The 27,652-nt window shown below is 45.4% G+C and overlaps 1 protein-coding gene and 1 long non-coding RNA gene across 29 annotated transcripts in view; one reads left to right on the top strand and one right to left on the bottom strand.

Annotated features, from left to right (window-relative positions):
* The window catches only part of TRERF1 (transcriptional regulating factor 1), a 318,184-nt gene extending 294,158 nt beyond the window's left edge, over window positions 1–24,026 (top strand). For 21 of the 28 annotated variants that reach the window (XM_086371663.1, XM_086371662.1, XM_086371667.1 and 18 more), the window contains 5 exons: window positions 3,010–3,098; window positions 4,981–5,094; window positions 12,248–12,448; window positions 15,027–15,274; window positions 20,572–24,026. In XM_086371663.1, coding sequence (XP_086227789.1) covers window positions 3,010–3,098; window positions 4,981–5,094; window positions 12,248–12,448; window positions 15,027–15,274; window positions 20,572–20,896 — 977 coding nt within the window. In that variant the 3' untranslated portion in view covers window positions 20,897–24,026. The remainder of the gene's footprint in view (window positions 1–3,009; window positions 3,099–4,980; window positions 5,095–12,247; window positions 12,449–15,026; window positions 15,275–20,571) is intronic. The other 7 variants (XM_086371679.1, XM_086371674.1, XM_086371686.1 and 4 more) reach the window with 1 other exon arrangement.
* Window positions 11,146–12,253, bottom strand: LOC147346801 (uncharacterized). Its single transcript, XR_015153197.1, has 2 exons — window positions 12,085–12,253; window positions 11,146–11,289 (listed from the first exon to the last, which is right to left on the bottom strand). It is a non-coding gene; the product is annotated as an uncharacterized LOC147346801 (long non-coding RNA).
* Window positions 24,027–27,652: the final 3,626 nt, after the last annotated feature.

Below are 27,652 nucleotides of genomic sequence, written 5' to 3'. Positions count from 1 at the left end.
ATCTGGGGACATGAAGGGACATCTCACAGGTATACTGACCTGGGGACTTCACACTGTGGTTTGGGCAGTAATCCAGTGATGAGCTTGGTGTGGGGTGGAAGTGTACCCAGTGTGAGGCTGGGTGCTGACCTGAGAAGGCCGCATGGCCCTTGAGTGTCTCATGAGGGTTTAAAGCTGCACTTTGGGGAAACGTAGGGTCCAGCTGAAGATGGAAAGGATTCTTACTCATCTCATTGGGAGGGGTTTCATCAGCAAAATGTCCCCTAACCAACATCCCTGGTGGCCCAGTGGTTAAGAATCCGCCTACCAATACAGGGGGCATGGGTTTGATCCCTGGTCTGGGAAGATTCCACTTGCCTGGGGGCAGCTAAGCCTGTGCACAACTGAGCCTGCAAGCCCTAGAGCCCGCATTCCACAAGAGAAGCTACTGTAATGAGAAGCCTATACACCGAAAGCAGAGAAAGTCTATGCGCAACAACAGACTCAGCACAGCAAAAAAAAAAAAAAAGAGTGTTCCCTAACTTCCTAACTGAGATGCAACCTGGAGCTGCACAGACTGGACCTGCATCAGGGCAGAACAAAACTATCCTTACACGTCTGTCAGGGGACTCGACTGGTGTGGCACGTCCCTGTCGTGTTCCACTTACACCATTGCTCTCTGATCTCTCTTTGCTGTTTTGATGGATGCCTAAAAGGAACCGTGACCCCTCTGTGGTCGCTCAATTGTTGGTCTATCCTTTCTGTTTCACTCTTTCTGTCTCTGCCTCTGGACAACGGGAGCAGATGAGAGCCAGGACCCCAAGTTCTTGAATGTTGGAAGAATTTTGAGGAATGGTGATGAAAATACTCCAGAGCCTGAAATCCCACCGACCTCCTCTGCTCACATCCACGCTAGCAGAATTTCATCAAAGCCCTGGCCCTACTTCTCCCTGTCACGACGGTTTGCACGACCAGACATGTCCTGGTCTCTAGAACCAGTGTAAGATGCTTCATTCTGCTGAGGATTAATTAGAAAGCTGCTTTTCTTTTAGAGAAATTTGCAAACCAAAGGAGTCAGGTGGTGATTTTTAGAGACCTGGAACAGCCGCGATGTGGAGAGTGTATTCTGTACTGGAGCCAGAGCTCTTGGCTTAAGGACCCCTCAGGGAGTCCCACGGAGAAGGTGTTTATTTCAGAAATCTGAGCTGACATCACCGAGTCACATATTTTCTCAAGGATCCTAGGATCTTCACCTCCTGCTTGCCTGCCAGGCATGATTTCACCTAATCAACTGATTCAGGCCGAATCTTTTGAGGGAAGAAGCAATTCAGGTTTTCTATACTTCAGCCCCTCAGTGAACCATAGCAAAATGGAAATCTTGGGCTTGTCCTACTTGGAAGGAAAAATACTATGGTTTGGAGATTACAGCTTTGAAAAGTAGAAGCCTGTCAAAGGCCCAGACATATACCATCCAAAGAATCAGAGATATAGGGAATTCAAAAAATTAGAATGAGGCCGAGTTTTCTGCTAACCAGCCACAGAAATTGAGCCTTCTCTGCAGCCCACAGAATAGGACTTCCCTTGGAACTAGACCAGGACCATCCTCTGTGATTGTCTGCATATCCCACTTTGACATGAATGTCAAGCTCATCCATCAGGCAGGTACCCCAGCCTGACACCTCTGGGCCTCTTCCTCATTGGTTTACAGGTTTATCAGGAACCAGTCCCTCTTACCTCCCAGCCTCATCTGCCTTCCCTCTGCTGGGACCCTGTAGCCGAGCCATACCAGATTACTGCTTATTCCTTGAACACCTCCATTTCCTCATCTGTAAAATGGGAAGAAGTAATATCAATCTTATAGGGTTGTCTATAGAAGCAAATGACTAGTATCTTCGAGGGTCTTAGAACCTGGCATATAGCAAGCACTTATAAGCATTAGCTTTTTCCCCCCTAGTGTCTTGCATGTGTGTGTGCTCAGTTGATCAGCTGTGTCCTATTCTTTGCGACCCCATGGACTGTAGCCCACCAGGCTTCTCTGACCATGGAATGTTCGAGGCAAGATACTGGAGTGGGTTGACATTTCCTACTCCGGGGGGTCCTCTCCACCCAGCGATCTAAATATCTAATAAATATCTGCTGAACAAGTGAATGAAATGTATCCTCTCACTACTTGGCTCTGACTGTGCACTCGCCACTTCCGCTCCCCAGAATTCCCATCCATCTCCTTCTTTTTAAATATTTATTTTATTTATTTTTTATTTGGCTGCACCAACTCTTAGTTGTGGCATGTGGGATCTTTAGCTGTGGTATGCGGGATCTAGTTCCCCAACCAGATATTGAACCCAGGCTCCCTGCATGGGGAGCGCAGAGCCTTAGCCAGTGGGCCACCAGGGAAGTCCTTCCATCTCCTGGCCTGACTTGCTTCTGTGTCTTTTTAAACCCTACTCAGGTGTTTCCTCTTCCTGGAAGCCTTCCCAGCTTCTCTGAGTCTGGTGTTCCTCCTTTGTGCCCCACTGGCACCCAACCCCTGCCCTCATCCTTGCAGTCATCCCCTTGAATGCACTGCCTCCTGATTTTCTCCCCACTAGACTGTTGAGTCCAGCACGCACGAGGAGCACTGGCTACGTGAATGCTTGCCCTCCCTAATTATATTAAAACTATAGCTAAAATCTGCTGAGTGCTCACAATTTTCCAGTTACTAAGAGACAGTTTTAGGGAGTTTAGGTTCTTTAACCTTCACAAAAGTCCTCTAAGAGGTGGAGACACTCAGAAGTATTCCCATTCGTAGGTAAAGAAATCAAGTCTTAGGTTCAGTAACTTGCCAAGTCAAGGCCACAGCTAAGCTTTGAATCCAGGTGGCAGGGTTGTTAACCATTACACTGCACTGGCTTTTTGTTCAGAAAGAAGTGTAGTGTGGGTATTTACATGTCACACACGAACAGTTGTAGTTTTTAACTTCACTAAGTGAACCAGCAACTACAAGTGGGAAGAACTGGGCTGTTTTTTTATGAAGTTTGTGTTTTGTTGTAGGTTCGGACAAGTGGACCTCCCTAGAAAGAAAACTGTTTAATAAAGCACTAGCCACTTACAGCAAAGACTTTATTTTTGTACAGAAGATGGTAAGCATGCTTTTTCCCACTGCTGTCTTGAAACCAAATTTGGGAAGTTGCGCACCTAAAGATACATATAGAATTATTTTATTGCTGGTTTAAGACTGTCACCAAAACAATGTCTTCCATCTTTTGTTGGTAAAGGATGGTATTTGTTATGGATGGCGGGGCCCTGGTGTTGAGGAGGTGGGGGGAGGTGGGCATAGATTATTTGGATGTGGCAGTGGTGGGGAGGGGTATTTGTATCTTAATAAAGATGTGTGATTTATACATTCTATCAGAATAAAATAAGCTTGGGGCTGCTGGTTCACAATTTATATAATTTATTTCATGTGTGTTTGACAGATCTGTCATGTTTCTGACAGAACATGGTGGGAGGAGGGGGATCCAGAGAAGGGAGAATATGAGCCCTGGCCCTAGCCAGTAGCAGAGTTTCTGCTGTGGGGCCCCTGATCATAAGGACAGTAACAATAGCAATAAAATGTTACATATACAGCATCTCGCAGCAAAAGAGAGTTCACCAAGATGAAATAGCATTTGTCCAGCACGTAATAAATGGAATAGGCCTTAACTGGCTGAGAGTGGTTCAGGCTGAAAGTTACAATGATTCGGAGTGTTTCAGCAAACCGATGAATGAGGGAACCATACTGAGTTATTAAGGTCATGAAAACGCTCAGGCCCACAGAGAGCAGGGTTTCAGACGGCAGCTGCCGCTGGCTCTGGGCTGGACCTCAGTCTTGTCCCAGGTTCCTTCTCCTGTCCTTAACCCTGGGCCTTGAGTGAATGAGAAACGGAAATAGGTGGAGTTTTTCTCCGACTTGCCTCCATCTGCAGATCTGAATGCGCACCCAGCTTACTCTGTCTTGGAGGCCACCGCACTCTGCTGCCCTGTGTTCCAGCAGCTCCTGTCTGTCCTGAGTCACCCCCTCCTGTCCTAGGTCTTATTACTTCTTAAAGGTCCCACACCTTGTTGACTGATGACGGATTCACATGACATGCTCACCAGGCAGTTCGGGATTTTAAACCAGGATCCTCTGGGATTCTCACTATCTTCCCTCCCTGGGCAACTCTAATGTAGAAATTCACTCTATCAGGTGTGTGTGAAGGGCGTAACTTCGAGGAGACCAGATGTCTGGAAGGTGCCCTTTTCACTCTCACTGTGTGGGTGGCCTTCTTTCCACACCCAATGGGACAGCCAGCCTGCCTCCAGAAAACTCACATTATTGAACCCCACTTTGAGCTTAGAGAACTGTGAACTAAACAAAGGAATTTTTTTCTCTTTAAAACACATTTACCTTTGCCCTTTGGGGGGAGAACAGGACAAGGCTTGTTTTCTGCAAACACTAAGCTCTTGTCATCATAACTTTTGCCTTATATTCCTGTTCGATTACTAAGGAACATTTTTCATAAATAGATTTTGAAGGTCAGCAACTCGGAGAGCCAAACTCATTCAAGCATTTGAAAAAGCATGCTGCTTTGTGGGTTAAAAAAGGGAGGGAGCTTGCTATGGATGGTTGTGAAAAAAAAATCTCCAAGCCCTCTTGTGAAGAAGTCAAGATGCGGAACAATACATACAGTGTACTTACTACCTTGTGTGAGGCAAAATGGTGGGCAGGAATATATTTTTGTGTTGTTGGTATACATGTAGAGAAATTCTGGAACATCCCCCAAGATATGAACCAGGGAGGCTAGCTGAGTTGCAGGGGTGGGGAGGGAACGGATGAATGGATGGCTGGAGAACAGGGCTGGGGAGGAGATTTTCCACCATGTACATGTTTTTATTTAACTGCATAAACTTCCTACCTATTAACAAACTTAAAATTGCATGAAAACTGGTTGCCTTACACCCTGCCCACCGTTGGAGCTGATCTTGAGATGGTTTTCCCAACAGGTGAAGTCCAAGACGGTGGCTCAGTGTGTGGAGTACTATTACACGTGGAAAAAAATCATGAGGTTGGGGAGGAAACATCGGACACGGCTCTCAGAAATCATCGATGACTGTGTGGTGAGTGAAGGTGCCCGGGTGCTGCTTCTGCGGGCCCCACCCCCACCCCACGCCCAGGTTCATAAGTGGCTAGTGTTGGGCTTGGCTTTACTGCCAGGCAGCTGTGGTGAGTAGGTGATGGGCCATTTCCCAGTCAGGATTCAGGCCTTGACTTCCTGGGATAACTAGGCAAGGGAAGGGCAGCTTCCAGTTTGACCTGCAGCCCAGTGATCGGTTAAGGAAGTGAGGGCTGGCTTGCATTCTGGCAGGTAGGTGCCAGGGGAGTTAAACTGTGGTGGTCCCAGCCTTGATGTGTGTGGTTTTTAAGAGGCACCCTGTTGTCCTGGGATAGCCCTTCCCAATCTTTTCACAATAGTTCTCACCAGAGAACTAACATGCCTTAGAACAGGGGTCCCCAACCTCCAGAATCTTAATGCCTGGTGATCTGAGTGGAGCTGATGTAATAATAATAGAAATAAAGTGCACAATAAATGTAATGCGCTTAAATCATCCCCACACCACCCCCTTACCCCACCCCCCGTCTGTGGAAAAACTATCTTCCATGAAACCAATCCCTGGTGCCGAAAAGGTTGGGGAGCCCTGCCTCAGGAAGACGAAGGTTCTGGGATTTTACACAGCTTCTATGAAGCATGCGCAAGAAGCAGCTTTGACCTCTAGATGGCGCCAGGAACCCTCCATCATTGGCGAGCTGGTTAGCAGTGTGTGGATTAGTCTGGTCCTCACATCACCATTTATCCTTAATATCGATTTCCTTCATTAGCAGACAAATCCAAAGTTGTCTGCAGATTAAGATGAAGAACCTACTAAAGGCGTCACGAGATCGAAATCTTCTCCAAACCCCTTATTTGTGGCTTTGGAAATGGCTACTGCTTTCATCCTTGTGGTTAACTCTCTTCTCTGCATCCATAGCCAAGGAAAATCTTGCATGTTGTGGAAAACACATACGTGTATGTAGAAATTATGTCTTACAACAGATTACTAAACTCCAGTCTGCAGCCATTAAGGAAATGGTTTCAAATTCATAAATATCGTGAATTTTACAATTATACTTTCATTCCCAACTGTATCCATGCATAAGTGTTCCTAGCACATATGCAGGTTAATTTCTTTCACAGACACTTACACATAGCACTTCATACATTCCAGGCGTTGTACTAGGAGGGACTTAACGTATAATGACTCATTTACTCCTTGTACCATTTCTATGAGGTAGGAAACTGAGGCACAGAGCCTAGGTAACTTAGCCATGGTCAAAGGCTGGTGAGTGTGTTGTCTGGGACTGACTCCCCTGTATAACACTCAGGAGCAAGCAAATGCTAATCCTCTTACAGAAGGGTAAAAACATGCATGCATGTGTGTGGCCTCAGCCATGTCCAGCTCTTTGCAGCCCCCTGGACTGTAGCCTGCCAGGCTCCTCTGTCCATGGAATTCTCCAGGCAAGAATACTAGAGTGAGTTGCCATTTCCTACTCTAGGGGTTCTTCCCAATCCAGGGATCAAGCTCAATATCTCTTGCGTCTCCTGCACTGGCAGGCAGATTCTTTACCATTGTGCCTTCTGGGAAGTTAAAAACACCTGGAGTCATTAAGATTTCAAAGCCTGAGTTCCTAACTAAGAGTTTGATCCCAGCTACAAAATATAAACACGTATATACAGTTATATGTGGACCCAAATATCAAAAAAAAAAAAAATAGACATCTGTAGAATAGAATGGTATTGCCATTCATTTGATGAGAGATGGCAGTATTCTTGTGATCAGGACTGTTGTTGGACTGGCTTAAGTAGTGATGCCTTACATCTGAATAGCCTTTTTCTCATCTGTGGTTAATGTTTAAGAAAGCAGCGTGATCTCTTCTGGTTCAGTCCGCTAAAAGAAATTGAGTCCTCGCTGTGTCCATAGTGCTGTGGGTGAGCCAGGGCTGCTGACTGGCCTCGGCCCCTGCCCCAGGGCATATGTTACCGTTTGGAAGACGTGGCATACCTGAAGAGAAAACTTACCGTGAACTTCAAGTCTTTAAAAACACTGTGAGGTGAAAACCAGAAAGTATTAGATATGACCTTCAGGAATTCTCTCTTATCCAGCTCTTCCAGTCCTCAGGCAGAAGGTTGAGGCCCAGAGAGGGGAAGGGGCTTGCCCATGGTCACACGAGCATTGCTTTCCGAGGGGGTAGACAGTAAATGAGGAAGCACCAAGACTCCCAGCCTGGGAGACCTAAGACCCGGCCCCTAAGCTTACTGCCCTGTAAAATGGGGCCGATGGTTTAGATAACCTGGACGGTCCCTTCCGATTCTGGAATGTTCAGAGTCATGTTTTGGAGGAGAGCAAAATCAGAGGGTATGGTTTCCTAAGGCAGACCTTTGGCTTGGGTGTTACCAAGTGCCCAGGACCGTGCCTGGCATAATATCGGCACTCGGTAAATGTTTGTTGAGTAAATGAGTGAAAATTTTTCCCAGCTAGGAGTCACTCTGGGTCATGGGAGCAATCCCTCTATGAGCTCCCTGGGAGGAGATGGGGTGAACCAGGGGCTTCTGAGCAGAGGAGGGCTGCTGAAGACGGTGTCACTATGGGAGGCAGAGGTGCCATCTGGGGCCAGCAGGCCTTCGTGGGTGTCTGGAAAGGCCCGAGCCAGCGTGTAGCCTCAGACCCAGGAGGAAAGGTTAAGATGGCACTCAGGCACCCCACCTTCTTGGGATTATTTGCCAGGGGCTGGTATTAAGCTGGGTCAGGTGTGCCACACCTGTGACCTGTGAGCTTAGAGAGAACAAAAAGCCATGTGCGTAGATGACTCAGCGCCTGTTTGTTTAGCTGTGCTGGGTCTTTGCTGCCTCACTCAGGCTTTCTGTAGTTGCGGCAAGCTGGGCCTACTCTAGTTGTGATGCCCAGGCTTCTCATTGCAGTGGCTTCTCTTGTTGCAGAACATGGGCCCTGGAGCGTGTGGGCTCAGTAGTTATGGCACACGGACTTAGTTGCTCTGCAGCCTGTGAAATCGTCCCAGATCAGGGCTCGAAGCCATGTCCCCTGCATTGGCAGGCAGATTCTTAGCCACTGGACCACCAGGGAAGTCCCACAGTCCACCTTCTGAGGATAGTTTGCCAAGTGGAGATAAAAACCAGGACCCGGCAAGGACAGAGAGGCTGTAGGAAGCACCGTCCTAGGAGGGCGTCCTTCTCTCAGTCCTCAGGGCCTACCTGGGTAGCTCTCCTGACCATGTGTGCTCAGTAATTTATTAAAGGGACAGATGACTATTCCCCCTGGATGGAGCACAGTCCGGAGCTCAGGGACTTCCCCGGGGAGAAGGGTGATGAAGAAGGATGGGGAGTGACTGCTCTTGAGGGGCCAGGGGGTCAGCATAGCACATCGCTCACCTTGTAGGTGACTTGACTTCTGGCCTGAGACCATCACAAGCCTTCCTCTCCCACCCTTTTGGGCAGAAGAGGGGGCCAAGGTGTGCTCTGCTGCGGAGGTGGGAGGGAAGTGCTGATCACACCGTCCTGTCTCCTGCCCAGGCTCCTGCCCCCACTCAGGGTGAATCCGTGGGTCTGACTAGGAGCAAAATTCAGCGCAATTCAAGAAACCAGCTGAGAAATGTAACTGACTTCGGAAGACAGCAGTCAGGGCACCAAGAGCACAGCTCCCCCAGGTCCCCGGCCTGAGTCACCTGCAGCGGGGTCCCCTGACAAGGGGCCTGGGAAACATCCCTCTTCCCTTTGACACAGAAAAGCAGCTGGCTTTAATGGTTTTGAGAGGTTTAAAAGCTCTGTGTTTGAGCTGAAAATCTAAGCCATGCCCAGATGGACAGATGTGCGTCTATGGACATGTGCAGGCAGGCGAGGAGCAGAGGCTGAGATTTTACAATCAGACAGTGCAGGATTTAAATCTCAATTCAGCTTCTTTACCAGCTGTGTGCTCTTGGGAAAATCAGTTCTCTGGCAAATTTCTTATTTGTTTAAAAAATAAAAACTTGTAGGGGATTCCCTGGCGGTCCAGTGGTTAAAATTCCATGTTTTCACTGCCAAAATGCTGAGGGCCCAGGTTCAGTCCCTGGTCAGAGAACTAAGATCCTGCAAGCTGCATGTCATTGCCCACCCCCCCCCAAAAAAAAAACAAAGGGAAAAAATAAACAAGAAGAAAAAAAATATGCAGAGATTTTGTGAGAACTAGCTGTGTGTGGGTGGGTGTGTGTGTGTGTGTAGTCCCTGATCCAAAGCAGGCCTTCAGTGTGTTATCATCACCAACATCTTTCATTGGTGACTGTAACACTCAAATTTGTGTCATTGAAATTTGGATTATTGAGCATCTGTGTTTTAACTTGTAAATTTCTCATAATATAAATGCCATTTGCAGGCCTGAGAAATAAAAATCTCCTCCTCCTCAACAAATTCTTACTTGGACTCTCAAAGTTTTGAGCACCTTGTATCATATAGAACCATCTCCCAGCCCTGTATTTGCCTGCCTTTCCACCAGGTTTGGAATATTACCAAATGTTTCCTTTTCACAGTACATCAGGAAATGGCCAACTTGTAGATACAGAGTCCTACATGTTAGGGTTTCATCCCGTCTTTGCATCTGTTAGTCACCTTGGTGAGCCCTTTGGCTTGGTGATAAATCATTTTGTGAACATGCATAGATTGCCATTTGAATTAAAACCTGTCTGCATTCCTGAGACGTATATAATCACAGGACAGTATAATTTAGTCTGTAATTTAATGGCTCTATGGAACTTTTTTTCTAAGAGCTTTTAAGCCCAAACAATGGCACAGTGAGAAAATTGTAATTATAACAACTGCCATGAAATAAATGCCATTGTCATTGAAAGTTACTGTGTAATTTACTTTAAATGGTGAGCTGTAGGCCCTGGTCTGCTTAATAACCTGATACTTGACACCACAAAGTTCCAGTTCTGTAAAGGAATGGAGTGAACCGGTGGGGTTTGACATAACATGGTTTTACCTAAAATTCTTGAGATTGGAAGGTGGTGGATTCATACGAGACTAAGGCCATTTAAGTGAAATCAACCTGTCTGTTCTAAACTGGTAAGAGACTATAAGTTTATATCACAAATCACTCTGTAAAATAAATTAAGCCTATATCTGAATTCATTGAAGTCTTTCAGCAAATGTAATCATTACTGAGTAATCCTAATTAACCACTGGAAACTGGGATAATTTCTTAAGTACACCCTATTAATACATAGTCTCAAATAGGCATATATAGCATACTGTGAGTGAATGAGTATTAGTTGCTCAGTCATGTCCAGCTTTTTGCAACCCCATGGACTGTAGCCTGCCAGGCTCCTCTGTCCATAGAATTCTCCAGGCAAGAATACTGGAGTAGGTAGCCATTCCCTTCAGGGGGTCTTCCCGACTCAGGGATTGAACCTGGGTCTCTCACACCGTAGGCAGATGCTTTACCGTCTGAGCCACCAGGGAAGCCCCATATACCATATTAAATAAGGCTAAAACTGAAAGAGTGAGGAGTGTGCTAAATGCCCATATTACTGGGATTGTCTTTCACTCCCATCTCCAATCCAGACTGGAAAAAGAAAGCTGGTGGTTTCTGGATCCCAGGAGTTCTGGCTTCCGGGTTCTAAGACTCATAGGCTCAACCAGCATTACATCACTGTCCAGGGTAAACCAAACTGGAGCCCACATGCTTCAAGCAGTGGGCGTGCAGAGAGCCCAGCAGAAACCAGTGACCCATCAGGGAGGGAGGCAGTGGCCACCCCCATGTTGTTTCCTCATTTGTTAAACAGGCGGACTGTTTACAGTCTATCAAATGACAAAGCAAATGTGAAAGCACTTCATACACCATGAAGTGCTGTAAAACAGAAGCTGAAATGAGGCTGCTGGAACACAGAGTTCCCATCCTTGGTCCTCAGTCCTTCTAGGCCCTGGGAGCAAGCCCTCCTCAGCCCGCCTCCTCATGCGGATGGAGATTGTAAAATAGGGCACTCAGTTCAATAAAAGGGCCGCCTGGGTTCCTGCCCTCCCTCCCAGCCCACCCAGTACCTCCTCCAGGCTGCTCCTTTAACTGTCTTGTTAACTTCAAGGATGGTCAGGATCTTCTGCGTAATTCATCTCGTTGCTGTTCTGAAGTAGACGGAGGGGACACAGTTGCAGAGAAGATAATTATTCATAGAAATATTTTTCTTGTTCTTTTTTATAGAGTGCCTTGGAAAGGCATTTCTTCAAGAGCCTATGACCAGAAACAAGCAAACAAAAAAACATGAGAAGTAAAAGGAAATAACCAATCCCCTTCCATTTCTGCCCCTTTTCAGAGCCATTGTGGTTCACTCTTTGATCCTATATTCTGACAAGAACAGAGCAGGAACGCATCAGAATGCCATGGGTCATGTGCCTGCCAAAGGTCAAATCAATATCTTGGGCGTCTTGCAAGGAAGTGTGATAGAAAGCCTTTAAAAACAAACCATGGGTGGAGGGGACATATGTATACCTATGGCTGATTCATGTTGATGTATGGCGGAAACCAACACAATAGTGAAAAGCATTTATCCTTCAATTAAAAATAAATTAATTAAACAAACAAACATGGGGACTTCCCTGGTGATCCAATGGCTGAGACTCCACACTCCCAAAGCAGGGGGCCCAGGTTTGATCCATGGTCAGGGATCAAGCCTGCAACTAGAGAGCCCTCGAGCCACAATGAAGACCAGGTGCAGCCAAAATAAGTAGTAAGCTTAAAAAAAATGATAGGGCTTTGGTCTCTGCCCAACGGAGTTCCACGATGTCATTGCTGCTTGAAAACCCTTCTTACTCCCTTGGAAGGCAGAGCAGCTACAAATGGGGCAGCCTGCCTGGGTTTTGGTCGATGTCATGTTCTACTGGTCTCCAACAAGGGAGAGAAACTCTACATAGAAAAATCTCTCCTGTCTGCCTTAGCATTTTTTTTTTTTAAGTAAGTGATGAGGGGACCCAGAGTGGGCCTCGGGGACTTGGTTGCTCTCAGAATTCCAGGTGTCCAGTGACCAACCTTGTCCCTTCTGAGAGGCCTCTGCCAGACACTCCCTCATGCACAAAGATGCCGACACAGCCCCAGCGTCCAGGCCCTCTTTGCTGGCCCCTGGGTTCTGTTCATCACTAAAAATGTCATTTGGGGGGGTTTCCCCCTTTCTCTTGTATTCCCTTAACACCAGACGAGTGAAGAAGATGAAGAGGTAGAGGAGGAGGAGGATCCGGAAGAAGACAGGAAATCCACAAGAGAAGAGGAGAGTGAATTGCCCAAGTCCCCGGAGCCGCCGCAGGGCCCGGTCCTGGCTCCCGCAGAGGGGCCGCCCCTGCAGGCCCTGGGCCAGCCCTCGGGCTCCTTCATCTGTGAAATGCCCAACTGTGGGGCGGTAAGTGTCTCCGCGTCCTCAGAGGCTCTGGGACTGGTGAGAGCCGTGCGCACAGCTGGCTTAAAGAGATGATGCCTTTTACAAAGGAGGGTGCTCTTCCAGCAGTGAAAGCTGGGCAGAGAGAATCCACGTAGCCAGGCTTTTCTTTCTTTCATCCATTTACTTGTTTGGCCCACAGATATTTCTGGAGTCAAGCAGAGTCAAACACTGCCAATGCTCAGAGGACGCAAGTCCTTTCCTGGCCTCAGGAAGCAGGTGATTCAGGCTCTGCAGCGGCCTTGGCCTCCAGAACTCACACTTCCTGTTTCTTGGTGCCTCCCGACTCCTCTGAGCTGTCGCACCAGGCGTGCTCTGGAAACATGCATTGGAATGCCGTGAGAGAGCCCCCAGAGGAGTCTCCTTTTATGGCATAATTACAAAGATTTGGCTGAAGTTTATCTTTGTACTCTTTGAGGGAAGGAAAAAAAAAAAGATTTACTAAGCAAATTAATCTGTAAACAGGCTGAAAGCGTGTCTGTTTAATTACTTAACCTAGTACTTTTTATTAATAAGTACGTTAGAAGCATCATCTTGCTAAAATAAAACCAATTCCCATTTGATCATTCGTAGTGCTAAAGCCTTACAGAATCTGTACTGGCTGATGTAAGACTGTGTATTTTGAAGAATAGATTTTTTAAATTGTTAACTTCGGACTGTCAGTCATCCACTGGTCTCCTGTGAAGTGAAAGTCACTCAGTTGTGTCCGACTCGTGCGACCCCATGGGCTGTAGCTCTGTCCATGGAATTTTCCAGGCAAGAATACTGAAGTGGGTTGCCATTTCCTTCTCCAGGCCAGTGGTTTCCTACTCATCTGAGTTGCTGAGCTTTTCTCAGATCAGGTTTCTTAAAGCTGTACACAACTGTACAGGCAAGTTCTAGAGGTATTATGCAAAAAAAATTAGAACATATGATTCATTTCATATGAAGCCCTGTTTCCCCCAAGTTAGTGCTTATTTCTGCTTGTGTGTTACATAGGATAACACACTTTTCCAGAGTGTATTGAATGCTGTTTATTGAGTCTGTCACTTAGATGAAGATAGCAGCAGTCTTTCAAATATTTTAGACTCTAAAGCTGAAATTTACTTGATTCACATCTAAGAAAAAAATTAAGAAGTAAAAAAAAAAATGATATATACATCTTGCATTACCTTTGAAGAGAACATAAATTGCTAGCTTGTTTCTGTCTTTGATGTTTAAAGACCTAGATGCTTCACTCCATCATTACCGTACTGTATAGAACACTTCCATTCAAAAAGTGACTTTAAATGACGGTATTTTTGGTGAATTTGTTTAGAAATTGGTTGCTTTCTCAGTTCACAGTTTGGGTCTACAGTAAATTCTTTACTGTGAGGGGAATCATCTTTTACTTTACCCAATCAAAAATGCTCAGCGGGATGAATGTTTTTTCATGACTTCAAAAAAACAACAGGGGGAAAAAAAAGTGTGTTGGTTTTATTCGTTGCCTAACCGTGGAAGTTTTGGTTGCTAAATCAACCAAAGATTTTTTTCCCCTGCAAGACTATAAACAGAACTCATGAACTTAACACAGCAACTGTCTGTGGCCAGGTGGTTCAGTGAGTACTCACATTAGCTGGTGCATTTAGCGATTTGGAAGTCAGGGCTCTAGGAATTCAGGGGGTGGATCACTTCCCTTTACAACAGTGAATCTCACTGGGGAATGATCTTGTTCCACATGAACATTTGGCAGTGTCCAGAGGGAGACATTTTTGTCACATCTGGGGAGGTGCTCCTGACATCTGGTGGGTGGAGGCCAGGGATGCTGCTAAACACCCCATGATGCAAAGGACAGCCCCACAACAAACAGTCATCCAGCCCAAAATGTCAGCAATACTGAGGTTGGGAAACCATGCTTTACGGCAGACTTCAAAAGACTGAGTCATTCCCCTTTTTATCATCCTGCAGTAAAATTTGGGGGTCTGAAATGTGGCTTTAGCACTGGGCTACTGACTGGGGCTTAGATATAACATAGAATAGAGCAGAGCAGCTAATCAGTGTTTTCAGAGCCGTGTCTCTTAGGCTTCTAGGGATTCCTAGGGGAGATAGATAGAGCTGAGCAAATAGACCCAGTTCTGGGATGCTGTCTCTTTCAGCCAGAGCACCTCTGCTTTTAACTTTGAGCTTTTGAATAAGATTTTTTAAGTTTAAAAAAAAAAGGAAAGAGGAGGGGAAAATAAAGGGGAAAAAGTGAAAGGAAGTTTCTGGCTGAAAAAAAATATTGGAAAGCTGGTTCAGACCCCCCTCATTCAATAGATGGAAAAAATAAGGCATTCAGAGGGGAGATGGCCCAATGACCTCCGTGTGTGTTGGAGGCTCTGGGTTGAGCCCCCAGTCTTTGGTCGTAACAGTGATTGTTGTTGTTGTTGGCACAGCATTTGTGGTTGTGGTATTTGATCTCTGCTTTCTGTGGCATTTGCCCAGAGTTTGCTTATGTAAAACCCCTGTGCCTTGTCATTAGACTCTGTTTCAAGTATCCCATGTTCTACCGATGAGTAACTAATAACCCTAATTTCCTTTTCAGGACTGTAGATGTCATGTCACTCCCTTTCTTCCCCAGGTGTTCAGCTCCCGGCAGGCACTGAACGGCCACGCCCGCATCCATGGTGGCACCAACCAGGTGACCAAAGCTCGGGGCACTGTTCCCTCTGGGAAGCAGAAGCCTGGCAGTGCCCAGAGTGGGTACTGCTCGGTGAAGAGCTCACCCTCCCACAGCACCACCAGCGGCGAGACAGACCCCACCACCATCTTCCCCTGCAAAGAGTGCGGCAAGTAGGTAGAATTTGGCCAGGGACTGGATCTAAGTGTGTGATGAATAAGGCCACTGTGGGGTCTGGGCCAGGGTAGTCTAAAATGTCTCCAGGTAGAAAAAGAACCCAGACTCTCCAGTTTTTTCTCATACCATCCTTGGGGTCGGCATGGTACATCGTGGCAGGTGGACCTTGTCTCTGACTCAGAATATGGTCCTTCTGATGTCCTAAATGAAATTGAAGAAAGTAGGGAAAACCACTAGACCATTCAGGTATGACCTAAATCAAATCCCTTATGATTATACAGTAGAAATAAGAAATAGATTTAAGGGCCTAGATCTGATAGATAGAGTGCCTGATGAACTATGGAATGAGGTTCGTGACATTGTACAGGAGACAGGGATCAAGACCATCCCCATGGAAAAGAAATGCAAAAAAGCAAAATGGCTGTCTGGGGAGGCCTTACAAGTAGCTGTGAAAAGAAGAGAAGCGAAAAGCAAAGGAGAAAAGGAAAGATATAAGCATCTGAATGCAGAGTTCCAAAGAATAGCAAGAAGAGATAAGAAAGCCTTCCTCAGCGATCAATGCAAAGAAATAGAGGAAAACAACAGAATGGGGAAGACTAGAGATCTCTGTAAAGTTTAAAAATAAAATAAAATTAAAAAAAAAAAAAAGAAAAGAAAATTAGAGATACCAAGGGAACATTTCATGCAAAGATGGGCTTGATAAAGGACAGAAATGGTATGGACCTAACAGAAGCAGAAGATATTAAGAAGAGGTGGCAAGAATACACAGAAGAACTGTACAAAAAAGATCTTCACGACCCAGATAATCACAATGGTGTGATCACTGACCTAGAGCCAGACATCCTGGAATGTGAAGTCAAGTGGGCCTTAGAAAGCATCACTACGAACAAAGCTAGTGGAGGTGATGGAATTCCAGTTGAGCTATTTCAAATCCTGAAAGATGATGCTGTGAAAGTGCTGCACTCAATATGTCAGCAAATTTGGAAAACTCAGCAGTGGCCACAGGACTGGAAAAGGTCAGTTTTCATCCCGATCCCAAAGAAAGGTCATGCCAAAGAATGCTCAAACTACCGCACAATTGCACTCATCTCACACGCTAGTAAAGTAATGCTCAAAATTCTCCAAGCCAGGCTTCAGCAATACGTGAACCGTGAACTTCCTGATGTTCAAGCTGGTTTTAGAAAAGGCAGAGGAACCAGAGATCAAATTGCCAACATATGCTGGATCATGGAAAAAGCAAGAGAGTTCCAGAGAAACATCTATTTCTGCTTTATCGACTATGCCAAAGCCTTTGACTGTGTGGATCACAATAAACTGTGGAAAATTCTGAAAGAGATGGGAATACCAGACCACCTGACCTGCCTCTTGAGAAATCTGTATGCAGGTCAGGAAGCAACAGTTAGAACTGGACATGGAACAACAGACTGGTTCCAAATAGGAAAAGGAGTACGTCAAGGCTGTATATTGTCACCCTGTTTATTTTACTTATATGCAGAGTACATCATGAGAAACACTGGACTGGAAGAAACACAAGCTAGAATCAAGATTGCCAGGAGAAATATCAATAATCTCAGATATGCAGATGACACCACCCTTATGGCAGAAAGTGAAGAGGAACTCAAAAGCCTGTTGATGAAAGTGAAAGAGGAGAGTGAAAAAGTTGGCTTAAAGCTCAACATTCAGAAAACGAAGATCATGGCATCTGGTCCCATCAATTCATGGGAAATAGATGGGAAAACATTGGAAACAGTGGCAGACTTTATATTTTGGGTCTCCAAAATCACTGCAGATGGTGACTGCAGCCATGAAATTAAAAGACGCTTACTCCTTGGAAGGAAAGTTATGTCCAACCTAGATAGCATATTGAAAACCAGAGACATTACTTTGCCAACAAAGGTCCATCTAGTCAAGGCTATGGTTTTTCCTATGGTCATGTACGGATGTGAGGGTTGGACTGTGAAGAAGGCTGAGCGCCGAAGAATTGATGCTTTTGAACTGTGGTGTTGGAGAAGACTCTTGAGAGTCCCTTGGACTGCAAGGAGATCCAACCAGTCCATCCTAAAGGAGATCAGCCCTGGGATTTCTTTGGAAGGAATGATGTTAAAGCTGAAACTCCAGTATTTTGGCCACCTCATGAGAAGAGTTGACTCATTGGAAAAGACTCTGATGCTGGGAGGGACTGGGGGCGGGAGGAGAAGGGGACGACAGAGGATGAGATGGCTGGATGGCATCACCGACTCAATGGAAGTGAGTTTGAGTGAACTCCGGGAGTTGGTGATGGACAGGGAGGCCTGGCGTGCTGCGATTCATGGGGTCGCAAAGAGTCGGACACGACTGAGCAACTGAACTGAACTGAACTGAAACTCTAATAAGGATGGACATCATCAGAGAGCAGATCTCTAGTGACAGAACTTCACTCTTTTCCAGAAATGATGGATGGGACTGATTCCCACCTCTTCCCTTCACACCGAAACCATATTCACCAGGACTGCTCTCTTTGCATCCCTGCCCAGTGATTTGAGAATGGCTCTAAAACATCTAGTCAGGAACTCTCTGTAGCAGAAATGGCTTTTCTAGCACCACTGATGACTCCTGCACCCGGGGCAGACATCACTAATCAATTGCTACGCTCTTTGCTACTGTATTAAGTTAAGACTCCAATGCTTTTCAGTCCTTTAAATCCTCATGCTTCAAGCAGGCACAACCAGTTGATCAGACTTGATCCATGAGAGAAAACCTATTTGTCATCTCTGCCCTTTTAAGTATAATTTAAAACAGTGAAAAGGGCGAAACTGACAATGGGCAGTAATAACAGCTAACCTTTACTGAGCACTTGATTTTGTCACATACTTTATGTGCCTGAGCTCTTCTAATCCCCACACAAAAACTCCATGTGATGCAGATACTATTTTATCCTTGGTTTACAAATAAGGACTGAACATTAATTAAATTGATGTGCCCCAGGTCACACCCCCAGAAAGAGCAGAACGGAGATTTGAAGCCGTCAGTGTTCAGATACAGAGCCTGGGTGTCTGACCACTGTTCCATCCCATGGGTTTGCTTTGTTTGCTTATTTATCACTGGTAAGATACACACAGTCCCCTCCCACAGCATCCGGTATAGAATTCCAGTTTATTTCTCAGTGAGTCTGCTAAGAGGGGTTGTCACAAGTGACTTCCTTTAGGAGCCTTACCAAGTTGCTCTTCCTGTAACCTGCAATGCTGCAGACACACAGGGTTACCTGGAGAGGTACCCACCAGGTAGCTGCCAGAACTCTACCAAGGGAACATCCTTGGTTATATGAGTGAGGCCACCGAGGACCTCTGTTTATAATATTCATCCTCATGGAATATTTCAGGCATTTTGCTTCCATTTATCAGTTACTCAGTGCTTGCCTGGCATTGTTTGAAAGGATGTTTACATGTATTAATTTATTCCTCAGCCCAGTACGTACTCTTAGCCTTAGGTCAGTGGCACCTGCGAGGTGAGTTGGAACCAGCAGCTCTCTTCCTGCAGAGATGGGGAGACATTTAGGATGGGCCCCCTCCTCGGGGCTCTGATGTCCTCCAGAGCCAGGGCATGATGCCATCTTCATGTCACCAAGAAATAAGGGAGCCCCTGGATTGACCATCAGCCTTATTTACTTGGAACAATGAAACCTCCTTAGTCTGACTTCCATCTACTTGCCCTGGGGTGGAAGAGAGAGGCAGACAAGAGGGTCACACCAGTGTCTTCTGCAGGGAACCAGCACCCTCTGCTCACTTCCCCCAGACAGGCAGCAACGCCTTACTCCACTAGGTGGCAGCAAAGGACAGAACGACCAGAACTAAGTGTTTCCGGCTCTTTCAGTGACTTTCGCTGTTTTCTTGTCCTGTTTTTATGTTGCTTGGGATCTTTTTCAAGCATAACTCCAGTTAAGATTTTATGGAAAATAAAAATATTTTTTATGGTTTTCCACACTAAGAATAACATCAGGCAAATGTTTGCAGAATGCTTCTTTTAGCTGCTGAAATTATGTTCATCACATTAGACAGTTTTCAGTGTCATGTGGTGATTCATCAACTCTGTTCTAAGACACAGGTCTTACAAATCAGGTCTTTTTTTCCTTTATGAGCTCAGGAATGAATATTTATGCTACCCACCCTCCCCTAAAACAGGCAGCCTCACCTCTGGACAAATGTTCTCTGGAAAAGGTCCAGAGAGAAATATTTTAGGCTTTGCAGGCCATTCTGTCTCTGTCACAGCTACTCAGCTCTGCCATTTTAGTGCAGAAATAGCCATAGACGATACATAAACAGAGAGACATGGCTGTATTCCCAGAAAACTTTATTTACAAAAGCAGGCAGCGTATGGGATTTGGCCACTGACCGTGGTTGGCAGACCCCTCGTCCCAGGATTTCTCAACCTGGGTCTGACGATTCCTTGTTTGGGGTAGAGGGCCTGCCCTCAATATGGTAGAATGTTTAGTGACATCCCTGGCCTCTACCCCACTCAAAGCCAGAAGTGCCAGCACCATCCAACTGTGACCATTAGAAATATCTCCAGACGTTACTCCCTGGGAGGCAGACCCACCCTCAGCTGAGAACCACTGTCTCATTCGAAAGCTAACAGGAGCCAACTGTGATATATGATGGCCAAAACAAGAAGGGATCTTGGGTAAAGAGGACTGCTCGGTGCAGAAGTCAAGTACAGTGAAGACCGAGGTGGGGCTGTTGGATTTGGCCACACAATTACTAGCGAGCGATCTCGAGCACTCGGGCTGAACACAGGGGACGGTGCTCCACTTGGAGAGTGTGGAGGACGGACGAGCAGTCCGTGTCTGCAGAGACCCCCTGGAATTTTGACAGGAAGAACAGGATTGGAGGCCAGAGGCAGGGGAGGGGTGGTTTTATGGTGGGAACCAGCGGAGCTGGGCTGCATGATTTGGGGATTCTCAGTTGGTTGAGAGGGCTTACTTAGCAATGGAGATAGAAAGAGGGAAGAGAAGGAGGGAAAGGGGCGTGGGCCCAGGCCACAGATGGACAGGAAAGCTTTGAGAATTCATCCTCCATTGTCACAGGGAGAAAGCCCAACACACATAAATGTGTTCCTGTCCCCATCTTCTTCCCTTGGAGAGAAGAGAGGTGACACGTCACTGGGGGAGGAGGTCTTGGGAGCTAAGGAGACCAGAACACTGTCACACCACCCCAAAGCAGGCATCAGACCACACACCCACTGTTCCCTTAGGACCCCTTGGATTTCCAAGAACTCTGATGCTCTAAATGTCTCATGCTTCTTTTTCTCATTTTTATAGAGTCTTCTTCAAGATCAAAAGCCGAAATGCACACATGAAAACTCACAGACAGCAGGAGGAACAGCAGAGGCAGAAAGCGCAGAAGGCGGCGTTCGCGGCCGAGATGGCAGCCACAATCGAGAGGACTACGGGGCCGGTGGGGCCGCAGGGGCTGCTGCCCCTGGACCAGCTGAGTCTGATCAAACCCATCAAGGACGTGGACCTCCTCGACGACGACGTCGTCCAGCAGCTAGGAGGCGTCATGGCAGAGGCCGAGGTTGTGGACACCGGTCTCCTCCTGGATGATCAGGCTTCAGTTTTGCTTCAGGGTGACACGGAACTCTAAAGGCCCCGCGTGTCTCTTTGAGACAGCGAAAACCCACAGCCTCCAGCCTCCTTCATCAGGACACTGGGACTGCCCGCTTGTTTTGTAATCATTTTAAACTACCTGTTTAAAAAGTGGTCTTTTTTTTTTCCAGGTTTAGAAACAAATCGGTTTTTTCTTTTCCTTTTATTTAAAAACAATTGTTTTTATGGGCGGTTGGGGGGAATAAATAATTGGCACAATTCTACTTTAAGATGTGTTTCATCTGGGCTAGGCTACATTCCCAAGAACTCATTCCTGGCTGGGAATGAACTTGACATTCATGTTCTTTTGCTTTTTAGATGCCAACCATCCTGGTTGCCTTCTGTCCCAAAGCTTGCGTGAGTGAGCGAGTGTGTGTGTGTGTGTTTGTGTGTGTGTAAAGCAGGCTGCTTTCTTTCTGCTGGGGTCTTGGACCATCCTTCCCCACCAACAGTCATTTTTGTGTTGACCTCATTCCACAGTTGGCAGTGAACTTGGCATCTTTGCTGGGAGACCCTGCTAGGAAGTAGCTTTCCAGTGAGCAAAGTCAGCCTTGTGTTCCACGGCTTTCTTCCAGCATACACATCATTGGAAGAGTTGACCAAATGTAAAAATAATTTTTCTGCCTGCCCTGCCCATCACTCAGCCTGGCTCTAAAAACTGAGTACTGTATCATTTCAGGCTTTCCCTCCCGGACAGTGGTTTACTGAGAAGGTGGTTCATAGAGCAAGCGTGTCCTCTTCCCAGTTCCCTGAGGACCGGTTGACTCCAATTCACCAATTGGCAGAGGCATACTTTGGCCTGAGCTGACTGACTGCAAGTCCGTCTAGAGGAAAATAACCCCAACTATTAAGTTGCCAGGGTTGTTTTTAGGGGAAGATAGTCAAGGAGCACAGATTAAAGTATCTAGAATGCCAAGCAGTCTTCTTTTGCCCAAAAACTAGCTCAGAAGAGCCCGTTCCTTTTTGCCACACTGTTAACGGTCTGTGGGGTTCCAAGTTACTCTGTGCCACTTGGAAGCACTATGAAACCTGATTCACTGGGATTCTGCTGCTACGCATCTGTGCAGGACCGAAGTTTACTTTGACGCTAACTCTGAGTTTTCCTAACTCTGGGTTTTCTAGCAAATCTGATGGTGAATACAAGGGAAATAGCATTAAAGGCCAACAAAAACAGTTTCAGATGCCCCTTTGGCTCCATTGTTTGCATTCAAACAGTGAGTTTTTCATTAAAGTCATTTACCAAAGCTCTTCTAGAATTCTCCAAGCGACATAACTCTGCTCTGCCTCCTGTCCCTGCCGGCAGGGCTGCTGTTTGTACTTGACGGTATTAAACCTGTAATCCTTCAAAAATGGCTTTCAGCTCAGGCTTTTGAGCTGAGTCAGACTGCTCTCTGGCCTCCGTCAGGGCAAACGAGTGCACGCCTTCAGACTGGAATGCGGTCCCAGCTCAGAGCTGACGCGTCTGGCTGGTGACTTCTGAGCAGGGGGCTTTCCGGCCTTCCCCCACCCCAGGTAGGCTGATGCCCCAGCTCCTGTAGGCGTGGCAACCCTGCAGGGCACTTTGCTGACACAGTAACTAGCTTGACGTGAAGGAGGATGTCAGTGGAAGGATGAGGATAGGAACAAAGCATCGTTTACGTTGTCTCTGCAAAAGCGTTTAGCGGGCAGCCATGACCCACAGCGGCCCCACGCAGGCAGTGTCCTCTGAATCTCAGGAAAGCCATGGACAGAAGATCAATACAATGGTTCCTTTCATGCCATCATTTCTGTTCTCAGAAAAAAAGAGGTCTTGCAAGTTTCCTTTACCTTTTTTTTTTAGGGAGGGAAATAACGTGTCATTTGCTGCCATTTCTGACAAGTTATTCTGTGTTTGAGTTCAGAACTGCCTGGGCAGGGCATCAGCTTTGTGGCAGAGCTATTTGAGAACCGTACTAAGTGTAATACCAGCTGATCCCATCTGCCCAGTGACTACTTCCCTCCACACGTGGGTATATGAGAGGGTTCTGGAAGGGTTCTGTGGATCTCTGAAAGTTTATCTGGCAAAGGAGCAGACACCCAGGAAAAATGTTTATAAAGCAAATGTATGCATTCTGCTTGGAGATTTGCCCGGCTGTTCCAGTTTAAAACATTAAAATAAACTGAGTTGCCAAGGCAAAAATATAATGCACAATTTAGTTTTGACTTTCCATGCAGTATACCTTAAGCATTTTTGACTTGAAATAACCAAAGAACTCCTCCTTGACGAGACAGTTCACTTTGCTGAATTAGTTTTTTTCTTCACAGTATTAGCGTAGAGGATTGACTTCATAGTACAATATTGCACTTATTTTTTTTTCTGAAATGATTCTGCCTGCATGTACGTGTTGTGTTTTAGTTCCCCACCCCCATCTCTCCTTACCCCAAAGAACTTTTCTTCCCGATGGTTTATGTCTTCAACCCGTTACTGTTTACTATCAGATAGTTTTTCATTAGTGAATTTAGACCTCTTTGAGAAAGCTTGTATATAAAAAGTTAAAAGATATATTTTATGGAAAAACCCATCTTATTTTCAAATATATTTAACTGCTGTTCTATTTTATTAGAGGAAGGTTGTAAATATTTTCTAGGAGTTCTATTGTAAAGAAAAGTATTTTTGAAAAAAATTAATGTAATAAAAACGAAAACATTTTTAAATGGTGGTTGTGATTGCTTCCTGTTCTGGCTTCATTGTGTTCTATTCGCAGGAAATGTTTTGCATGCCTTGCCATGTTAGGATGTAATTTATTCCGGTTTGCACTATTTTTAGTTGACATCATAATATCTAATGTGCTTCACTGTATTTTCCCCGGGAATGCAGGTCCCTTGGTCCATATCAAAAGCACTATGTATAGCATATTCATACCTTTTTCTTTTGTAACGTGTGTATTTTTAATAAGGATTTTATGTAACATTTTGGCAAAAAAAGAGGACAGTATTTTCTAGTGAATTTTATAATACATTTTGCTAAAAATGTTTCTTCCTAGGTCAGTTTTTGTTAAGGTGAACCAAAAGTCTTATTTTCCCAGGGGTTTAACAAAAAAGTTTGAAGCTTGAAAGCAAAGTTATATTTAAACATCATATGTAACAAATAAATAAAGATGTTTTATAGACTTGTCCTCAAAAGTTGCATTCCTTAAAATACAAAAACAACTAGGGCATTCTAGGTTGGTTCCCCCTGAGTGATGAGCATTTTTTTTTAAATTGCCACAATACTATTTTTCAGAAAGCCAGGAGAATTTTACTTAAAAGTTTCCAGCCATTAGCCTTCTCAGAAATTTATTACAGTTCTTATAGATAGGCATTCATCAGAGATGTAACCAAATAGACACTGTCATATTTATTTGTGAAAACCTGATTCGATACTGCATCAGCTGCTCTGAAAATAAAATGTTATCTTTTTGAGTTTCATTTGGCTTAACATTCCTTCTTTTTTAGCTGCTGAAGTGACTTCTCAATGCTAATTTACCATTAGCTGGTTTCTAGAGACCGGTTTAGAGGGGTGTTGATCAGATCTAATGCTCATATAAGTGCCCCCACCCCCACTCTGGAGGCCAAGCTGAACATTTCTGCTTCTCCAAGCAGTGGATGAGCCATGTGAAGGGTTGATGGTCTCTAACCCGCAGCAGTCACAGTGCCGTTTCAGGCAGTTCAGTAATACACGAGTTATCTCACAAGGAACCGCCAACAAAATCCAGCCCACCCTGATTTATAGGCATGGCTAATCTCAATTTCCAAATTCTAAAAGGTGTGTTTACTTTTTAATACTCAACAGCAAAGTTCGGAAGAAATCTGAAATTCTGGATTTTATACAGAACTTGATTTAAGTGGGGCATAGCTGTTCGAGACCTTGATCCTCTACATGCTTTGGGGATTTTATACTTTTAATTTGGGCAATTCTGGTCCTGTACCAAAGAAAACAGCTCTTCCTTTACAAACACTGCGTTTAGCCAGTGTTGGACATTTAAATTCTGCTTCCAGAGGCTCAGGTGTCCAATCTGAAGATTTTAAGTTTTTCATTCATTACAAATCTAGCAGGCACTATTCTATGCTGTATTACACATGGGGGAGTTGAGTGGACAAAGAGGACTGTGACATCATTCCTGCCTGCATGCCAAGGTATTTAATACTTGAAAAAAACATATAGTGTCTTGGGAACAGATCCAAGTCCACCAGTGGGAAGAGCAAAGCTCATGGTTTATTACTATTACTGAACCATCTCACCATCACCCACATGCTGCTAAGTCGCTTCAGTCGTGTCCGACTCTGTGCGACCCCATAGACGGCAGCCCACCAGGCTTCCCCGTCCCTGGGATTCTCCAGGCAAGAACACTGGAGTGGGTTGCCATTTCCTTCTCCAATGCATGAAAGTGAAAAGTCAAAGTGAAGTTGCTCAGTCGTGTCCGACTCTAGCGACCCCATAGACTGCAGCCTACCAGGCTCCTCTGTCCATGGGATTTTCTAGGCAAAAGTACTGGAGTGGGGTGCCATTGCCTTCTCCATCACCCACATAGTCACAGCAATTTGCAATAGGTGCTCAGCAACTATTTGTTAAATTGATTATCTCTAATCTTCCAGGTATGCTTATCTGCATGTGTGTATGTGTACATAAAACCTCTTCCGAGTTTACCTAAAGTCAACTCTTAGTTCCACAGGCCTCCAGTCTACCTTCCTTGGTCATAGCCAGCCAGCTGGAGACTGAGGCTGAGTTTTAATGTTGACATAAGCAAAACATAATTAGGAAGTCATGTTAAGAATCTGGATAATATATTATTATTAATCTAATATTAATTAATATCTTATTATTTAGATAATAGATTTTTGAGTCTCAGATATCCCTTATATGAGAGCCAAAGGACTGATTATTACTTTACATGAGAGACAATCTTGAAAAAATCTATCCTCCAGCCATCCCTCAAGGGATGTGTTTAATGTTTCTGTTTTGAATGTAAAGGCCAAGCAGTCACATATGCTTGATCTACACTGCAGCACACACACCCTTAACATACAACACGGATCGCTCTTTGGGCTGTTTGGGGTCATTACTTCCGCTGCTTCTGTAATTTTATTTTTGACGGTCTTGATATTTCTTCTTTTCCCAACCACTTTATTTAAAGGCACGTTTGACACATAAACGCTATAGATATTTACTGTGTACAACCTGATGAGTTTGGAGATAAGTGTATAACCATGAAACCAGCACAATCAAGGGAGAAGGGCTGTCTTTTAAAACAGCACAACCGGTGCAATCAAAGTATGATTTAATTTAGAAATATTTGATGCACACACTTATTTTTCCTGGATATAAAGCAAGGTAGACTTGCATCAACCATCTAGAATCACTTGATCTCCTGTTCAATTACACTAGTTCAGAGGTTTGAAGGGTTAATTCATAGAGAAAGTGAAAGTGTAAAGTCGCCCAGTCATGTCAGAATCTTTGCGACCCCATGGACAGTAGCCTGCACCAGGCTCCTCCGTCCATGGGATTTTCTAGGCAAGAGTACTGGAATGGGTTGCCATTTCCTTCTCCAGGGAATCTTCCTGACCCAGGGATTGAACACAGGTCTCCCGCATTGTAGACAGACGCTTTACCATCTGAGCCACCAAAGGGAAGAGACTTATAATGGACTGGCCAAGCTTCAGAACACTGTCCATGCTAATAAACTAAGAACTTTAATGTGTCAAAACAAAAAACCTGCACTGTCTATGCCTACACACCATACCAAAAGACCCTGTCCACAACCCCACTGTTGGCGAAACCCCAGTTGGCCCCACACAATGACTCCCACCTTGCCCCCAGCTAATTGGTACAGGGCTGGCACCTAACCAAAAGTTAGTAGGGCCACAGTCTGTTTGATGACACAGTTTAGCCCTGGAAAACAAGGGGCCCAAATCCAATTCCCATATTTTAGAGTATGAATGGAGAAACCTGGTGAGCCAAAGCGGCAAGCAGCAGTCACGTGCAAGGCAGAAATCTGAGGGAGCAGACACAATGTGTAAGCAAAGGCCATCCATAGAGAGACCATATTTGGCCAGAGGGGTGGAGAGGGCATCCAGTTCCCAAGGCTGTTTTGAGCCCACTTTTCCAGTTTCAGGAGTAGGAAAGGCCATCTCAGTCTTAAAAAACAAACTCCTTTCTTGCAGGAGCATAGGGAAGCAGTGACCCCTATGCCTCACATCCTAGAGACTTAAGTAGAACTGGACCTTATCACAGAGTCAACTCCAGAGGTGCCGCAGGGGTGGAAAAGGCATTGAACTAGGATGTTGAAGCTGGTTATTGGTTCAAATTCACCACATGACTCTGAGTCATTTCATCTCTGAGCCTGTCTCCTCACTTATTAAATTGGGATAAAATGTACGTTATCTTGTGAGGATCCAATTAGTAACATAGGGAAATGTTGTTTGCAGGCTGTAATGTCACCATCATCAGCTGCTGCAGAACCTTCACTCAGCTTGTTCAAGGCAGCAGAGGCAGGTTGAGGAGCCATCCCAGAAGAGAGACAGGTGCTTTAGAAGCAGCCAGAGTTGGAGAGCTCTAGGAAAACTCCACTGTCTAAAAGGGACCAGCCAACTTTGAATGCACAACTGAAAGAGGGAGCTTGATTCTGAAAAGGACACTGGGCAGCCTACCAAGGCTATTGCTGTTACAGCTGTCACCTCTAAGTTACAAACGCTGATTGTTTCTCCAGGGCAAGGTGAGTATCAGACCCCAAATCGTGGACCACCTGACCAGGGAATC

The sequence above is a fragment of the Bos grunniens genome, chromosome 23, assembly GCF_055505025.1.
Source record: "Bos grunniens cultivar Pamir isolate PY7600 chromosome 23, Bosgru_T2T1.0, whole genome shotgun sequence".
In the NCBI taxonomy this organism is placed as follows: Eukaryota; Metazoa; Chordata; class Mammalia; order Artiodactyla; family Bovidae; genus Bos; species Bos grunniens.
Note: the sequence above shows the minus strand (reverse complement) of the source record. Positions and strands in the feature narration are given on the sequence as shown.